The sequence below is a fragment of the Delphinus delphis genome, chromosome 15 (assembly GCF_949987515.2).
Source record: "Delphinus delphis chromosome 15, mDelDel1.2, whole genome shotgun sequence".
NCBI classification, from domain to species: Eukaryota; Metazoa; Chordata; class Mammalia; order Artiodactyla; family Delphinidae; genus Delphinus; species Delphinus delphis.
Window position 1 is genome coordinate 23,534,466 of NC_082697.1, and position 14,706 is coordinate 23,549,171.

The window sequence follows — 14,706 nt, forward strand, 5'->3', positions numbered from 1 at the left end:
AGGTGACGCTGCGGTGGCGGAGGGAGTGTGTGCTGAGTAAGGACCTTCCCTTTCCCCAGGCGGCGGGCGGGCGAGTCCCAACAGCAGGCGGACATGTGAGGCTGACCCAACAGGTTCCCGAGGCCGGGGGCAACGGGGTGGAGCGTGGCTCTGACAAAGGGCAGGCGGGTGGGAGGCAGTTTCTGCTGGTATCTTCCTCCTGCTGCGGCCAGCCTGGGGTGCAGGCCATGGAGCCTGCTGGAGGGTGAGGGTAGCCGGTGGGCAGGCGTGTTCGGAGGCGCTGGGAGCTCAGGGCATGGCGGGGCCCCTGCGGTGCCGGGTGGAGGAGCTGAAGCAGCAGCGGTGGCGGGAGAGCTCATCGCGGGTGCTCCAGCACAGCGAGGCAGCCCGGCTGGCGGCCGATGCCCTCCTGGAGCGGGGAGAGGCTGCCTACCTGCGGGTCCTCTCCGAGGAGCGGGAGCTGCCCTTCCTGAGCCCTCTGGATGTGGACTACATGACCAGCCATGCGCGCGGGGGCTCTGAGCTAGGCGAGGCCGTGGGGCCAGGGGCTGCCGGGCCTGACCCCCTCAGCCTGCTCTCCGAAGTCACCTCCGGCACTTACTTCCCCCTGGCCTCCGACGTAGACCCCCCGGACCTGGACTTGGGCTGGCCCGAGGTGCCACGGGCCACGGGCTTCAGGCCCACGCAGGCTGTGATCCACTTCCAGCGGAACAAAGCCAAGAGCATCAAGAACCTTCTGCATTTCCTCTTCAGCCAGGCCCGCACGGTAAGGGCCTCGTCTCTTCAGACATTCATTTCACAGATGTGGAAACTGAGGCCCAGGGAGGGGAAGTGTGGCCACACAGCAGCTTGGGGGCAGCATTGGGACGAGAACCTCTGCCCCCTATCACATCACAAGCTCCTAGAGTGTGGGCGTGTTTTGTTTACCTTGGTAACCTCTTGGCACTCGAGGACATTATGAACACGCTTAGAACAGGGGATGGGTCTCAGGGACTCCACAAACACCCTGAAAACACGTGCAAAGTGGTGTTCATTGCAGAGGGGGATCCTCTCTCTTTTTGGGGAGAGGGCCTATGGCCTTCATCAGATTCTCGAAAAGGTCTGTGATCCCCAAACTAAGAACCCCAACCTTGGTGAGCATCTGAGCCACCCCCTTGAGTTACAGAGGAGGAAACTGAGGCCAGAAAGGGACTGGGACTTACTCAGGAGTTCCAGTCAGTTGGTGAAATGGAACCCGGGGCTCGGGGAGAGGGAAAGGGCTCTAGACTCAGGCCCCGGGCCCCAGGCACAGCCCTGCCTCCTGACAAATGGTCCCAACCGCACCTCACTTTGTGCACTGTATCTCCACTGGCCTGAAGCAGGGGAAGGGGCACTGGTGCCTGGGCCTCAGCATGGCCTTGAGGGCTGGGCTTTTAGCTCTGCACCCAAAGGAAAGAGGAGCGGAAGCTGCTGGGCTCAAGGATGGGGAGCAGGGCTCAGGAGAAAGGGAAGTGGCAGAGCAGGTGGGGTGTTGGTACCTGGGAAGCCTTCAGCTACAGACTAGCACAGCCTCACTCCTGGAGGCCTGGCCTCTGACTCCGGAGGCAGGGAGATGGATCAGATGACCCTAGGCAGAGTTTGGGGTGGCTTAGACTCAGTGCTCTTGCTAGGGGAGCAGCCCTGAGGGTACCTGCTGCAGATGTTAGGAGCCAGGATGCTGGCATCCTGCTGGTACCTCCAGAGCCTCCCTGGCAAGTCTACCTATGTCCCAGGCAGGGGAGGGCCAGACCCGACTGGCACAGGGAATGGGGTTATTAGTGAGATGGCTGCTGTCATCACCCCTGCCCTTTGATCTTTCTTGCTTGTCCTGTTCCCCTCACCTGTGGCCAGGCCTGTGCCATGGACTAGGGCATCCCTCAATGCTTTGGTTTCTCATCCTCCCGTCTAGACCCTCCACCTCTGGGTCAGGAGCCAAGCTTCCACTCTGGGCTGTCACTGACTCTCAGAGTGATCTTGGGAAGTGCTTCCTCCCCCTGTGGCCCAATGGCTTTGTTTGTTAAGGAGGCAGCAGGAGAGGAACATTTACTGAGCTTCTGTTGTGTGTTGAGTATTTTCACATTAAATTCCCCATAACTCTTGAGAGGTAGCTATCACTATCTCCATTTAGCAGATGAGGAAGTTGAGGCTCCCAGGGGTGAAGGAATTCGTCTAAGGTCATAGCACTAGGAAGTAGCAGAGTGCAGGTTCGAACCCAGCTCTGTCTGGCTCCAGAGCTGGAGTGCTTTGCTCCGCACCTCCTGCCTCTCAGCCTGGACTGGGAGAGGAGGTTCTCTTGGCAGATATTGCAAGCCCCGCCTCTCCACCGAGCAGAAAACTTGGTCCCAGTTGTAAGAGGTCACAGCAGATCTCTGCAGCTTCTCAGGGAAACAGGTGGGTCTAGCAAAGGGCACTGAAGACCCCAGTAACTGGCCTGCAGCTCTGATCCATGAGAAGGGAGCCTCAGACAGACAGCCAGAGCTACAGCTTGAGCTAGTGGGGGGAGTGTGAGGTGCTAGCCTGGGAAGTGGGGTCTGGGTTTTGCTTCTGACTCTTTCCCCCTCTGGGCCTCAGTCTTCCCATCTGTAGAGTAGACCTTTAGACTGGTACAGCTGATCCACAGACCTCTTTGAGAATCAGATGACAGATAAACAAACCGTCCTTAGAAAAATGCACACAAAAACTTTCAAACAGCCTTCTGGGCTTCAAGACAGTGAAACCCCCCAGCTTCCAAGTCAGGAACCCCCAGGCTGGGTCACCACTAAAATCCCTCCCAGTTCAGGTGTTCTCATGGGCTCTGGCCTCCTGCTTTTCAGTCCAGTGCTGTCTCCGGGGATCTAGCCTCTACCCCTGGCCTCGGCAGTGCCCCGGGCAGGGCTGAGCTCCCCCCCCCCCAACCCCCGCCAGGTGGTGGCTGTGGTAATGGACATCTTCACCGACATGGAGCTTCTGTGTGACCTCATGGAGGCCTCGGGCTGGCGTGGTGTCCCCGTCTACCTGCTTCTGGCCGAGGAACACCTGAGGCACTTCCTGGAGATGTGCTACAAGATGGACCTCAATGGAGGGCACCTACGGGTCAGCAAGGGACGGGGGCAGGAACTGGGGTGTGGAGTCAGGGAGGGCAGGAGAGTCAGTCGGGTGGTTCGTGAGCATGGGGGGTCAATGGGAGTGGGAGGCCGGGCTCTCCTATAGCTATTTTGGGTCAGAGACCCCAGGGGATTTAGACATGGCTTGAGCCCTGTCCTCTAAAGGTGATTCCCAACCTCCCTCCCTCCTTGGCCCAGAACATGCGTGTGCGGAGCACGTGTGGGAACACATACTGCAGCAAGGCAGGCCGCCGCTTCACGGGGCAGGCCCTGGAGAAGTTCACCATCATTGACGGTGAGCAGGTGGTGGCAGGCAGCTACAGGTGAGCAAGTGGATGGCGGGGAGGGTGCCTGGGGCTGAGCCACCGGCTTGCGAGGGTGCCTGGGACCTGGCAGCTTTGAACTTTCCTTTCTTCATCCATCGCTTCCACCATGAACTGAGCAGCCGCCATGTGGCAGGCATGGTGCAGGGCCCAGGGGCCAGTGTGGGGAGCAAGACAGCCCTGGGCTGGGCCCTGGAGGAGCTCACTCTGTGGAAGGACTACTTTAATGCCCTTGGCATAGAAAATAACTCTTGCACCTCGGAATTGGAGGGACTTCAGGGAACCTGGCCCTTGGTCCATTTTACAGATGGGGAAGTTGAGGCTGAGATGTGAAACCACATGCCGAAGTCCACTAAGCTGAGCCAGGGCTAGAACAGACTCTGGAGTCAGAGCTCTGCCCCTCACTTGGGCCCTAGGGGTGCTGGTGGTTTTATCTTGCTCCCCTGTTTGTGACTCCTGCCTGGCCCCAAGGTCCTGCACTTTGCCTCCTGACCCTGACCCTCTGCCCCCAGCTTCACCTGGCTTTGCAGCCAGGCCCACACGAGCATGGTGCTGCAGCTGAGGGGCCGCATCGTGGAAGACTTTGACCGGGAGTTCCGCTGTCTTTATGCCGAGTCCCGGCCCGTGGAGGGCTTCTGCGGAGGTGAAGATCCCCTGTCTCCCAGGGTGCCGTGCCCTCCCCCCGTGGCCCGGTCCTTCGGGCCCAGCATCCCCAGCACCACGTCCTTGTCGTGCTCCAGCACCAGCCTCAGCAGCATCAATTGCTCACCTCGCATGGGTCACTCCTCCTACCCAGCTCAGCCAAGAGGCGGCGGCTGCAGTGACATGGCTATGGGGTCCTCCTCCCCGGGCCCTGCCCGCTGTGAGGCCGATGGCCAGCCCTCCCTGCAGTGCCAGCTCTCAGACCCTAACCACGGCCCCCTGCTTGGGCCCTACAGGGCCAACCTGAGCAAGCTGGGGGCTTCCCCCTGGTCCCAGTCCTCCCCTGCCCTCAACCCCAATAGCACCAGCCCTGTGACCCTGGGAGGGGGGTCACCTCTGCTTGCTCACCCTCGCCCCCTCCTCTCCTTTCCCCGGGGCGTCTCAGCTCTGTCCCGGCTCCCAGAGAATGGGGTCACAGGAAGCCAGGAGCCTAGCCCCCCACGAGGCCGCTGGGTACCCGGCACAGCCCTGGAGGCAGTGGAGGAGAATAAGGTGTCTCTGAGTCAGAGCCATGGCCAGCTGGATCTCCTCGTCCCCTTCCCCAGGGCACGAGAAGCAGGGGGCCCTGATTCTGGGGTGACCCCCATCTCAGGCTCCCTTTGGCCTAGTGAGCAGGCCCCAGAGGACAGGAGGTTGGCCTCAAATCAGAGATACAACCAGCTGGATCTCCTGCCCCAGGCCCAGGATGCCAGGGGTCCCCCTGAGTCAGGTTCCCCCAGGCCTGGCAATCGGACCCCAGAGGACAAGAGGCTGTCCCCAAACCACAGCCATGGCCAACTGGACCTCCAGGTACAGTCCCCCAAGGCTGGGGGCTCCAGAGTGCCCCCTGAAGCCAACTCCTTGGCCAGGCCTGGCAAGCAGGGTAAAGAAGAACAACGGCAGACCCTGGGACACAGCCAGCTGGACCTCATCATGAAGTTTGGCCCATTCCGGGGTGAGGGGCCTGGGTCCAATGATCTCCCCAGACCGAGCCCTGGAAGAAAGCCTGGAGTGGACTCTGGGGATGAGAAGCGGCTGACTCTGGGCCACAGCCAGCTGGACCTCATCACCAAGTATCATCAGTTACAGGGCACCAGGCAGGGACCTGAGCCTGGCCTCCCCAGGGGCCCCACAGGTGGCCAGCGCAATGGCAGTAGCAGTGGCCTGTCTGGGGATGAGAAATGGCTGACCCTGGGCCACAGCAAACTGGACCTCATTATTCAGTACAACAAGTCCAAGTCCAAGCTGCTCCAAAGCCGCTTTCAGTTGTAGTCCTGCTCCCAGAAAGGACATGTCCGTCCTCCATCCACTGTGACTCTAGATTGGCTCAGGTCCCAGACTCTGGGGTGGGAGCTCGAGCAGGGGCCTTATAGGGAGGAGAGGGAGTCTAGAGGCCCAGGTTAGACACTCCTTGGGCTTGGGATTCTTGCTCACACACGTACATGCACACATGTGGGGAAATGGAACCCACGGTTACTGGGCACCTGCCGTTTGTCACTGTGCTGAGCCCTTCTCACCAGTTACTTCTCATCCTTCATCCTCACAATACCCTACGAGATAGAGCTCTAGTAGGTGTACAGTTCTAGGATCATAGATATTATCTTCCCTATAATATAAATTTAGAAGCTGGGACCCAGCGAGTTTGATGACTTGCTTGGAATCAGGTCCGAGTAAGTGACAGCGGCTCAAATCTGTGTCTCTGACTCTTAATTTCTTAAGATCGTGTTTTTGCACAGACAGGACACAAAATATCAACAGTTCCCATGTCCCCATGCACACAAAATCCACATAATAACAGAGATGCTCCAAATGCCTGCACAATATACACTGCACACTGACAGGTTTCACACCCACAAACTACACCCACAGATGCAGTCCATGTGATAAACCAAAACACTCAGGATTCTAGTTATAGGTACTTAATAAATGTCATTTGGGTAAATGAATGGTTACATTCGGTGCACACCGTAGACCCCTTAGGATCCACAGACCATAAATATACACACAACCACACACACACACACACACACACACACACACAGAGGCATGCATGCACCAACCAGTATCTTTTTGTACCTAAGCTGTGTACCCAGTCCTGTGCTGGACATGCCATAGGGTTGAGAAATGAATCAGACTCAGTCCCTGGGAGACAAGGGTTCAATGCATAAACGACTGGTGTATCTAATTAAAGGCTAACCAGTGACAGAAGGTGGTAGAGAATGAAGGCCAGCAAATGGTGGTGATGATGGAGTGGTGAGAAAAGTTTCTTAGAGGAGGCAGCCTTTGAGCCAAGCCTTGAAGGGTGGGAAGGACTTGGATAGATGGAGGCGAGGGTTAGAGGAATTCCTGGTAGAGGGAACCAGCTGAAGAGAGACCATGGAGAGGACTGAATGAGTGGGTCTGAGATGAATCTGGGAGGATGGAGAGGACGTGGATACACACACACACATACCAGCCTCATTTTGCTGAGTGTCCCTAGAAGTATAGGCTCTGTCAGATGTAGGTCCTTTTCCTGAGCTTGCGACCTGCCTGGGACAGTATACGTGATACAAATCAATAAAAGCAGACATGCTATGACCCAGCAGCAGCCTGGTGTATCCTGGAGAAGGCAGAGTTATGAAACTGCAGGTTGGGGACAGGGGAAGGGCACCATTCAGGCAAACTATGGAGAGGTCCTTGAAGGAGAGTGGACGGCTGCAGGAGGGCTGGGGGGTGGGGAGGAAAGGGGCTCCAAGCTTCCCTCTGTCCTCGCTGAGAGTGACATTCTGCGAGACCCTGGGGCTTTTGTACAAAATGGGGGCCAAGTTCATCCGTCCACCAGAGCAGGTCTCTTGACTGCCACCATCTGCGGGCGGGGCGGGGTCGGGGGTGGGGGAGGGAGGCAGAAAGTGGTTGCCCATCAGCCCCTACACCCTTGCCCACTCTGGACCCTCCCTGACACCCGGCTTCGTCCATCCTCTCCTCTCCAATACCTTCTTCAGCATGGTTTCCTTTCATCCTCTGGCCGCGCCTCCTTCTCCAGCCTCTGTCGTGGTCTTACTTCTCCGTGATGGACACCTTCTCCGTGGGTGACTTCATCCACCCCAGGCTTCAGCTCCACATCTCAGCCCTTCAGTCTCCCCTGGGCTCCAGATCCGGCCTGGGCATCTGTCCGACACCTCACTCTGTCCCTCACCTCTCCCACACCTGCTCTTCCTCCTCGGGCTTTACTTCAAGGTATAACTCCGTCTGGGACTTCCCTGACGGTCCAGTGGTTAAGACTTCCCGCTTCCAATGCAGGAGGCGCGGGTTCGATGCCTGGTGGGGGAACTAAGATATAACTCCATCATCAACCCATCTTCTGCGAGACATCCCTGGCTCCTCCATTCTGATGCCTCACATCCAACCAGCACAGGTCTGGGTCGATATTATCTCCTACAAAGCTCCTGACTGAATGAATAAATGAATGAATGCGAGCCTGCTGGAGGCGGGGCCAGGCGGGGTAGAGACAGGACCACTTGCAGCCATAGAGTGCTCCCAGAGGCTGGCGCTAGAGTGGTCGCATGCGTGGCAGCGTGCGCCGCGTTCTCTCGGAAGTCTCCCAGGGAGGAGGCGGAAACGGAAACCTACCGAGGGCCGAGGAGGCCTCTTGCGCGTGCGGAGGTTTCGTTTACGTGGTGAGCGGTTGTGGCGAGACACCGGCAGGGTTAGCTCCGGACGCCCTGGGTCGTGAGGGTTGGGGGCCGAAGGATTCGGGGCTGTCGTGTTTGGAGGGGCTAGGTGGGCGGGCCCCGAGGGCTGGGGGCCGAGAGGGGCGGGGTCGCGGCGGGGCCTGAGGCGCGGAGGCCGCGGGACCCGGACCCGGACCCAGGGTCGAAGCCGGAGCACCCTGTCCCGGGAGAGGATCCGCTGGCCCTGAGCTCCCTGTCCCGCAGCCCCTAGGCCTCATGGCGGTCCGAGCGTCGTTCGAGAACAACTGTGAGATCGGCTGCTTTGCTAAACTTACCAACACCTACTGCTTGGTGGCCATCGGAGGGTCGGAGAACTTCTACAGGTGCGGCGGGAGCCCGGGGCCCGTGGGCAGTGTGTGGGTGGGTGGCTGGGAGGAGTACTTGGGAGTCTGGGGCTCGGGCAGAGGGAAGGTTCAGGCCCCCCAGCCCCGTGACCACCGAGTCCTTGTCCCTGCAGTGTGTTCGAGGGTGAGCTTGCTGATACCATCCCTGTGGTGCACGCCTCCATCGCCGGCTGCCGCATCATCGGGCGCATGTGTGTGGGTAAGCACGCTGGAAGTCGCCGAGGGAGGAAATGGAGCCTCCCAGCGCCTTTAATTATAACCCTAGAAGGGACCCCGGGTGACCCAGCGATTCCTGGGCTTTCATCCATTATTTCCAGGGACTACAGAATCTCTCAGGCCTGTGCTGGACCCTAAGTGTCAACAGATCAGGGACAACCTCTGGCAAAGGCTTCTGGATCATTGTAATCACAAATAACATTAAGGGCTTTCACTTTTACCCTTGTTTCAGTCCTTGTTCACGAAGACCCTGGGAGGTCGGAATTATTGGCCTAATTTGACTGATGAGGAAGCTGAGACTCAAAGAACCCAAGTGACTCGCCCAGTTCCACACCTGGTGTGAGGGAAGATTGGATTGTCATCTCTCCCCGGCCACTGACTCTGGGCAAATTGCTTCCACTTTCGGAGCGTCTGTTTCTGCCTCTAAAAAATGACAAGCTAGGCTTCCCTGGTGGCGCAGTGGTTGAGAGTCCGCCTGCCGATGCAGGGGACACGGGTTCGTACCCCGGCCCGGGAAGATCCCACATGCCGCGGAGCGGCTGGGCCCGTGAGCCATGGCCGCTGAGCCTGCGCGTCCGGAGCCTGTGCTCCGCAACGGGAGAGGCCACAACAGTGAGAGGCCTGTGTACCACCAAAAAAAAAAAAAAAAAATAATAATGACAAGCTAAGATTCTGGGGTGTACTGTTCAGTTACCCATTTTAATCTTCAGTTCCCTTTACCATGTGCCCCTATAGCCCTCAGCACGGTTGACTCTGGCCATTTGTCTTTTCTTTGAGCTGGATCTGTCTGCCTTTACTGCCTCCCCTTCTTTCTAGTTTTGCTCAAATAGGAGTTTGTTCCTTTATTTTTATTCATAAGCCTGATGATTTTGGACTCTTGAGTATTTTCTTATTCAGGCCGAACATTCTTATCCCTAACCATGACCTTTGGACTTGAAGCTAGTTCTTAGGTAACAAGGGAGATCTTAACCTGATCTTTGGGGGATTTTTTTTTTATGATGGGAGAAACTTATAGTTGAGAAGTTCAGAGTTGTGACCTTGCAGAGTTAGGCAGAGGTTTAGTCATTGTTGTCACAAGATAACTGTGGTTCATTCATGTTGCCGTGTACTGTGTTTTGTGTAGGTATACCACGGTGTATTCATTCATTCTCTTGATAGTGGGTATTTGGGTAGTTTTCAGTTTGGTATGAGTATTGCTGCTATGTTTCTTAGTGAACAAATGTATGTATTTCTATTGGATATATAATACCTAGGAGAGGAATGGCTGGGTATTCAATGTAGTAGATGATGCCACATAATTATCTGAAGTGGTTGCCCAGTTTATACTCCTATTGGTTGCTCCATATATCTTTGCCAACACTTGGTATTGACATTCTTTTAAAAAATTTAGCCATTCTGGTAGGTGTGGAGTGTTACTTCAGTTTCTTAAAATGCAGCTAATGCCCAAGAGCGCTTCCTGTTAGTCCTGGTTCCTCCTGGCTGATGATGGCGAATTGGGCAGGATGTGTTGGGACAAACTCCTAGGTCATCTCTGGCCTGCCCAGTGGGACTCCTGGTCCCCCGGGTGTTGTATGGATCAGTGGTTTGGAGGACTGGGGTCTGGGTCTGAAGCTTTGCTGGGGAAGCTAATTGGGCTGGATTGTATCCCCAGCCCCCAGGGCTCAGCAGGCATCTTGTGTATTCATGGTCCGTCCTTGTCCCACCTTCCCTAATTTGGGTCTCCCCAGGGAACAGGCATGGTCTCCTGGTGCCCAGCAACGCCACCGACCAGGAGCTGCAACACATTCGCAACTGCCTCCCAGACTCAGTGCAGATCCGGCGGGTGGAGGAGCGGCTCTCGGCCCTGGGCAATGTCACCACCTGCAATGACTACGTGGCCTTAGTCCACCCAGACCTGGACAGGGTGAGGCGGCCCAGCAGTCACAGGATATTAGCCGAGTCAGCGGTTAGCCACCATTCTTGCCCATCAGACAGGAATTAGGGGTATCTCTTGTGGTTTCTCTTTATACCTGGGCTCCTGCAGTTCAGACATTGGTTGGAATAGTGAACAGAGGCCTTCCATGGTGTGATCAGTGTCAGAAAGAAGCTAGGGAGTGTATTAGTCCTTCAGAATCAGGGAGATTGACCCATCTGGTCTTGAAGCCAGGGCTAGGAGAGAAGATTGACAGGTGAACTCTTGCCTGTGGGTTAGAGGAAAGGAGGGTAATGTGGAGACCAGCCTCTGGCTCTTCAGGGCATGCATGGATATTAGGGGCTCCATAGCTGGTCTAGACTCTGCTCCAAGCTGTATTCCCTCCTTTTTCTGGGTGAAGCTTCCATATGCAGCTACATAGCAGAGGAGTGAGCTTAGGGAGTCATGCCCTGGGTGGGTCTGGTGTGGAGGCCCTGGGTTCTTTGATCTGCTTGTTCTGGGCGCTGAGCACAGTACCTTTGGCTGACAGGAAACAGAAGAAATCCTGGCTGATGTGCTAAAGGTGGAAGTCTTCAGACAGACAATAGCTGACCAGGTGCTGGTAGGAAGCTACTGTGTCTTCAGCAATCAGGGAGGGCTGGTGCATCCCAAGACTTCAATTGAAGACCAGGATGAGCTGTCCTCTCTCCTTCAGGTCCCCCTTGTGGTAAGCAGTCTTATTCTCTGAGCTCTGTCTCCTGCTGGAGCAGATCCCTTTGCCCAGTATTCGGGAATCTAGATTGTTACCTGTCACAGTTTGGGTTTGGGCTGAGGGTCAGGGAGAAGGGTTTGGGGAGAGTCCTCATGACTTTGGCTGTTGGTGCCATGATCCACACCGAGCCGTCCCTTGGCAGGCGGGCACTGTGAACCGAGGCAGCGAGGTGGTCGCCGCTGGGATGGTAGTGAACGACTGGTGTGCCTTCTGTGGCCTGGACACGACCAGCACAGAGCTGTCAGTGGTGGAGAGTGTTTTCAAGCTGAATGAAGCCCAGCCTAGCACCATTGCTACCAGCATGCGGGATTCCCTCATTGACAGGTATCTGGGCCTCTCTTCTTTGGAGGGGAGGGGAGGGGAGAGGAGGGAGATGCCACCTGTAATGGGAGCCACACTGTATTCATACTGGTAGGTTCTCCTTGCGTGTGAGGCCACATCTGCACACTGCTGAGCAAGCACAGGGTACAGTCCACAAGCCTTTCCTGAGTATCTGCCCACTGCCGTCTTTGAAGACACTGGCTCAGTATATCCCTTCTGTAGTCTGTCTTTTATTTTATCACTGACCACATTCTTTTGCAGTTTGTATTTGCCTGTGTGTCAGTGTCCCCAGCCAGTAGCCTGAGACAGGAAAGAGCTTTTTAATTGAAGGAAGGAGGGAAGGCTGCTTTTAGGAACTGAGGAGACCCAGGTGCCTAAGGGACTCGGGGGTATGGGGAATGCATCAGAATCACCATCATCTGGACTTTGTGGGTTTAAAACAAGAGTGGGTTCTTGGGCCCTAACCCTGGAAGGTTCTGGGGTGTTAGGCTCTAGAATCTCTTCCTCTGGAAGAGCAGCAGGTGCTGGATATTTAGTGCCTCCCCCCCACCCCCCCATTTAGGATCCTTCTCAAGGCACGCCATACCCAGCTAGCACAGGAGTCTTTATGAGGATAGAAACCCCAAAGTAGAGCAGGTGTCCAGTAGCAGACTCCCTACTTAGCAGGGGCAGAATTTCCCTTCATTTTCCCTCCTTCATTCATTCAATTGCTTGATGTTCATTGAACCCTATGGACAAGACCCCACGTGGGATAGTCCGGCAGCTTAGTGCTACATCCTGCCTCTGAGAGGGACTTAGATTGTAGCAGGGGAGAGAAGATGTAGTGGCCATATATAAGTTAGCTACCTTCAAAGAAGAAGTAAAAGGTGCCTTCTGTGGTTTTGGAAGCTCCTGTGATACACTTTTCTGGAATCCAGGAAGGTTTTGGGGAGGACAGATCATTTAGTCTGGGCTTCAGGGAAATGAGTAGGTAATTGAAAATGTGAAGATAGGGTGGGGAAGCACTTCAAACAGAACCAGGGATGGGGAAGTGTGGAAGGTGTGAAGGGGAAAGGTTTTATTCCCAGTGTTGAGGACTCCGAATGCCCATGTCAAGAAGTTTTGACTGTAGGTGTTTTGACCTTTGTTTTATGTTCGGATACTTGTAACGTAGTTTCTTGCCTTCACCCCTCAGATACTGATTCCCTCAGTTTGGCGTGGGACCCAACCATGTGTGGCTGTTTTAATAATCTTTCCTAGGTGATTCTGATGAGGGCAGTTTGGAGACCACACTGACAAGCTCTGCTGTCAGCACTGGAGAGCAGTTGAAAGGGTCTGAATAGGAAAGTGGTACCAGTGGTTTTCTTATTTGTTCAACAACTTTTTTTGGAGCACCTACTATGTGCCAGACAGTAGTGATGGGGTGATGAATAGAATATACCCTTCCTCCCCTTTTGGAACATTGAACCTCATAAAGAAAACAGTACTTCCACAATTAACCATTTAATTAAAGAACAAAACAAAAAAAACTTCTTAGCAACCTAAGAACAGAAAGAAATTTCTGTAACCTGATAATTGTTACCTACTAAACTACAGCAAATGTTATATTTAATGGTGAAACTTCATAAACTGCCAGGCAGAGCTGCCTGCAGTCAGCAGCCCTGGTCAGCATTGCAGTTAAGATAAAGACATGGGTGTTGGAAAAGAAGAGACAAAACTCATTAGCCTCCTTTGGTTTTGAACCTGTTTGAGTTTGAGGTGCCCATGAGACCTCACAAGGAAGGTGTCAGGTCGGGGATTAGAAATATGTACCTCAGCTTCCCCAAAGTTCTTTCATTTCTTCTACTTAAGATTTTATGAGGAAAAGCCAATCCTAGGAAAACTAAGATAGAATCCAACTTTTTTAGTACTTTAAAGAGAAATAAAAACTTCAGATAACAAAAGAAAAACAAAGAAGAAATATGTACTTAAGGGAATTTCCCTGGTGGTCCGGTGGTTAGGACTTGGTGCTTTCACTGCCAAGGGCCTGTGTTCAGTCCCTGTTCGGGGAGCTAAGATCCCACAAGCCGTGAGGGGCAGCCGTAAAAAAGAAATACATACTTCATGTTTATAATCGTGCACATGATTATCACCTCCAGGAAGAATGTTCTGGCCGCAGCCCTGCCACTAGAGGATTTGGGGCCTGGACCTGTCCCTTACCCTCTCTGAGCCACCTTGTTCCCTTGTCTAATGTCTGTTGGGCTTGACCTGTGAGGCTCTGATTTATGATCAGTAACGATTTGAATAAGTTATTGAGTTCACCCACCCGAGTGGAGGAGTTACTTTTAGTTTTTAAGCACTGAGAGTGCTAGACTGGATTTGTGACTTGTGGGAGCAGTGGAATCTGGAGGGGCCTCTGTGTGTGGCTCTTCGGGGCTGAGCTGGAACAGAGGTCCTGGGGTAAGGGTGGAGGCAAGCACCTTGAGAGTGGAGGGTGAGCTGTGCTCTGTGAAGCACCTACTGACAATGCTCCTTCTCTCTCTAGCCTCACCTGAGTCACCTTCCATACTCTTCATGGGCTCCTGGCTCTGGACTTTGGCTCCGTCTCCACGCCCCACCCAGTCTGTCCTGGATGCTGGCAGGGCCGTGGCAGAGAGCTCACCTGGACTCAGTGGCTGGACGCCCAGCCCTTCTTCTCCTGTGCCCATCTCCTGAATCTATAGTTACTGCAAAAACCTGCCACAGGTCCTATGGCTTCTGGCTGAGAGCTCTGTTGTCTGTGCCAACCCATTAAAGGGCAGCTTCTTCCGGCCATTCTGAATGTGTTATTTGGGGACCTCAGCCTGCACTCAGCCCCCCACCATTGTTCCGGGGGGAGGTGGGGTAGGATGCACACACACCCCTTAGTTCTACAGTCTCCCACTCCTCTCCCCCCATCACCAGATGGGCGGTTTCATCCCAGGACAAGAGGAAGCAGCACTCTCCACTGTACTTCTCCCATTTTCCACACAACTTCAGCCTCATACTTTTGGCTTCAAAGATGACTCTGTTTCAACTCTCTCCTAGGCCAGTGTGAGGATCCTGAAGGGCTCTGGGGCACCTGGCTACAGGGCAGTCTTGTCCTCTTTCACCCAGGGTGGATGGAGGTTTGCTGGCCTGGCTGCTAGGTGCCCAGGACCGCCTCAGACCAATCTCGGTAGGCCCTTTCCTTTAGGGCCTTGGGTGGGTGCGGAGCCGGGCTGGAGAGGCGAGGGTAGCTGGGGCGGCTCCAAGCGTCTCCGAGTTGCTCGCGGGGCGGAGCCCCGGGGCTTCGGGCGGGTGTGGCCGGTTGCTGGTGGGTGGGTCGGGTTTGCTGGGCCCCGCCCCTGTGCCCTGAAACCTTCCTCTCT

General features: G+C 55.1%; 2 protein-coding genes across 2 annotated transcripts; both read left to right on the plus strand.

The window, feature by feature from the left end:
- The first annotated feature begins 219 nt into the window (after nt 1–219).
- FAM83C (family with sequence similarity 83 member C) lies at nt 220–6,681 on the plus strand. Its single transcript, XM_060030918.1, has 4 exons — nt 220–766; nt 2,923–3,090; nt 3,300–3,424; nt 3,937–6,681. Exons 1-4 carry the CDS (start codon nt 296–298, stop codon nt 5,375–5,377), a joined length of 2,205 nt encoding a protein of 734 aa, XP_059886901.1. The 5' UTR covers nt 220–295; the 3' UTR covers nt 5,378–6,681.
- An 854-nt stretch (nt 6,682–7,535) lies between these two features.
- Nucleotides 7,536–14,129, plus strand: EIF6 (eukaryotic translation initiation factor 6). Its single transcript, XM_060030919.1, is given in 8 exon segments — nt 7,536–7,646; nt 7,648–7,761; nt 8,020–8,138; nt 8,273–8,358; nt 10,103–10,278; nt 10,817–10,993; nt 11,181–11,362; nt 13,863–14,129. Coding segments are annotated over 8 exon segments (960 nt in total). The 5' UTR covers nt 7,536–7,550; the 3' UTR covers nt 13,873–14,129.
- Nucleotides 14,130–14,706: the final 577 nt, after the last annotated feature.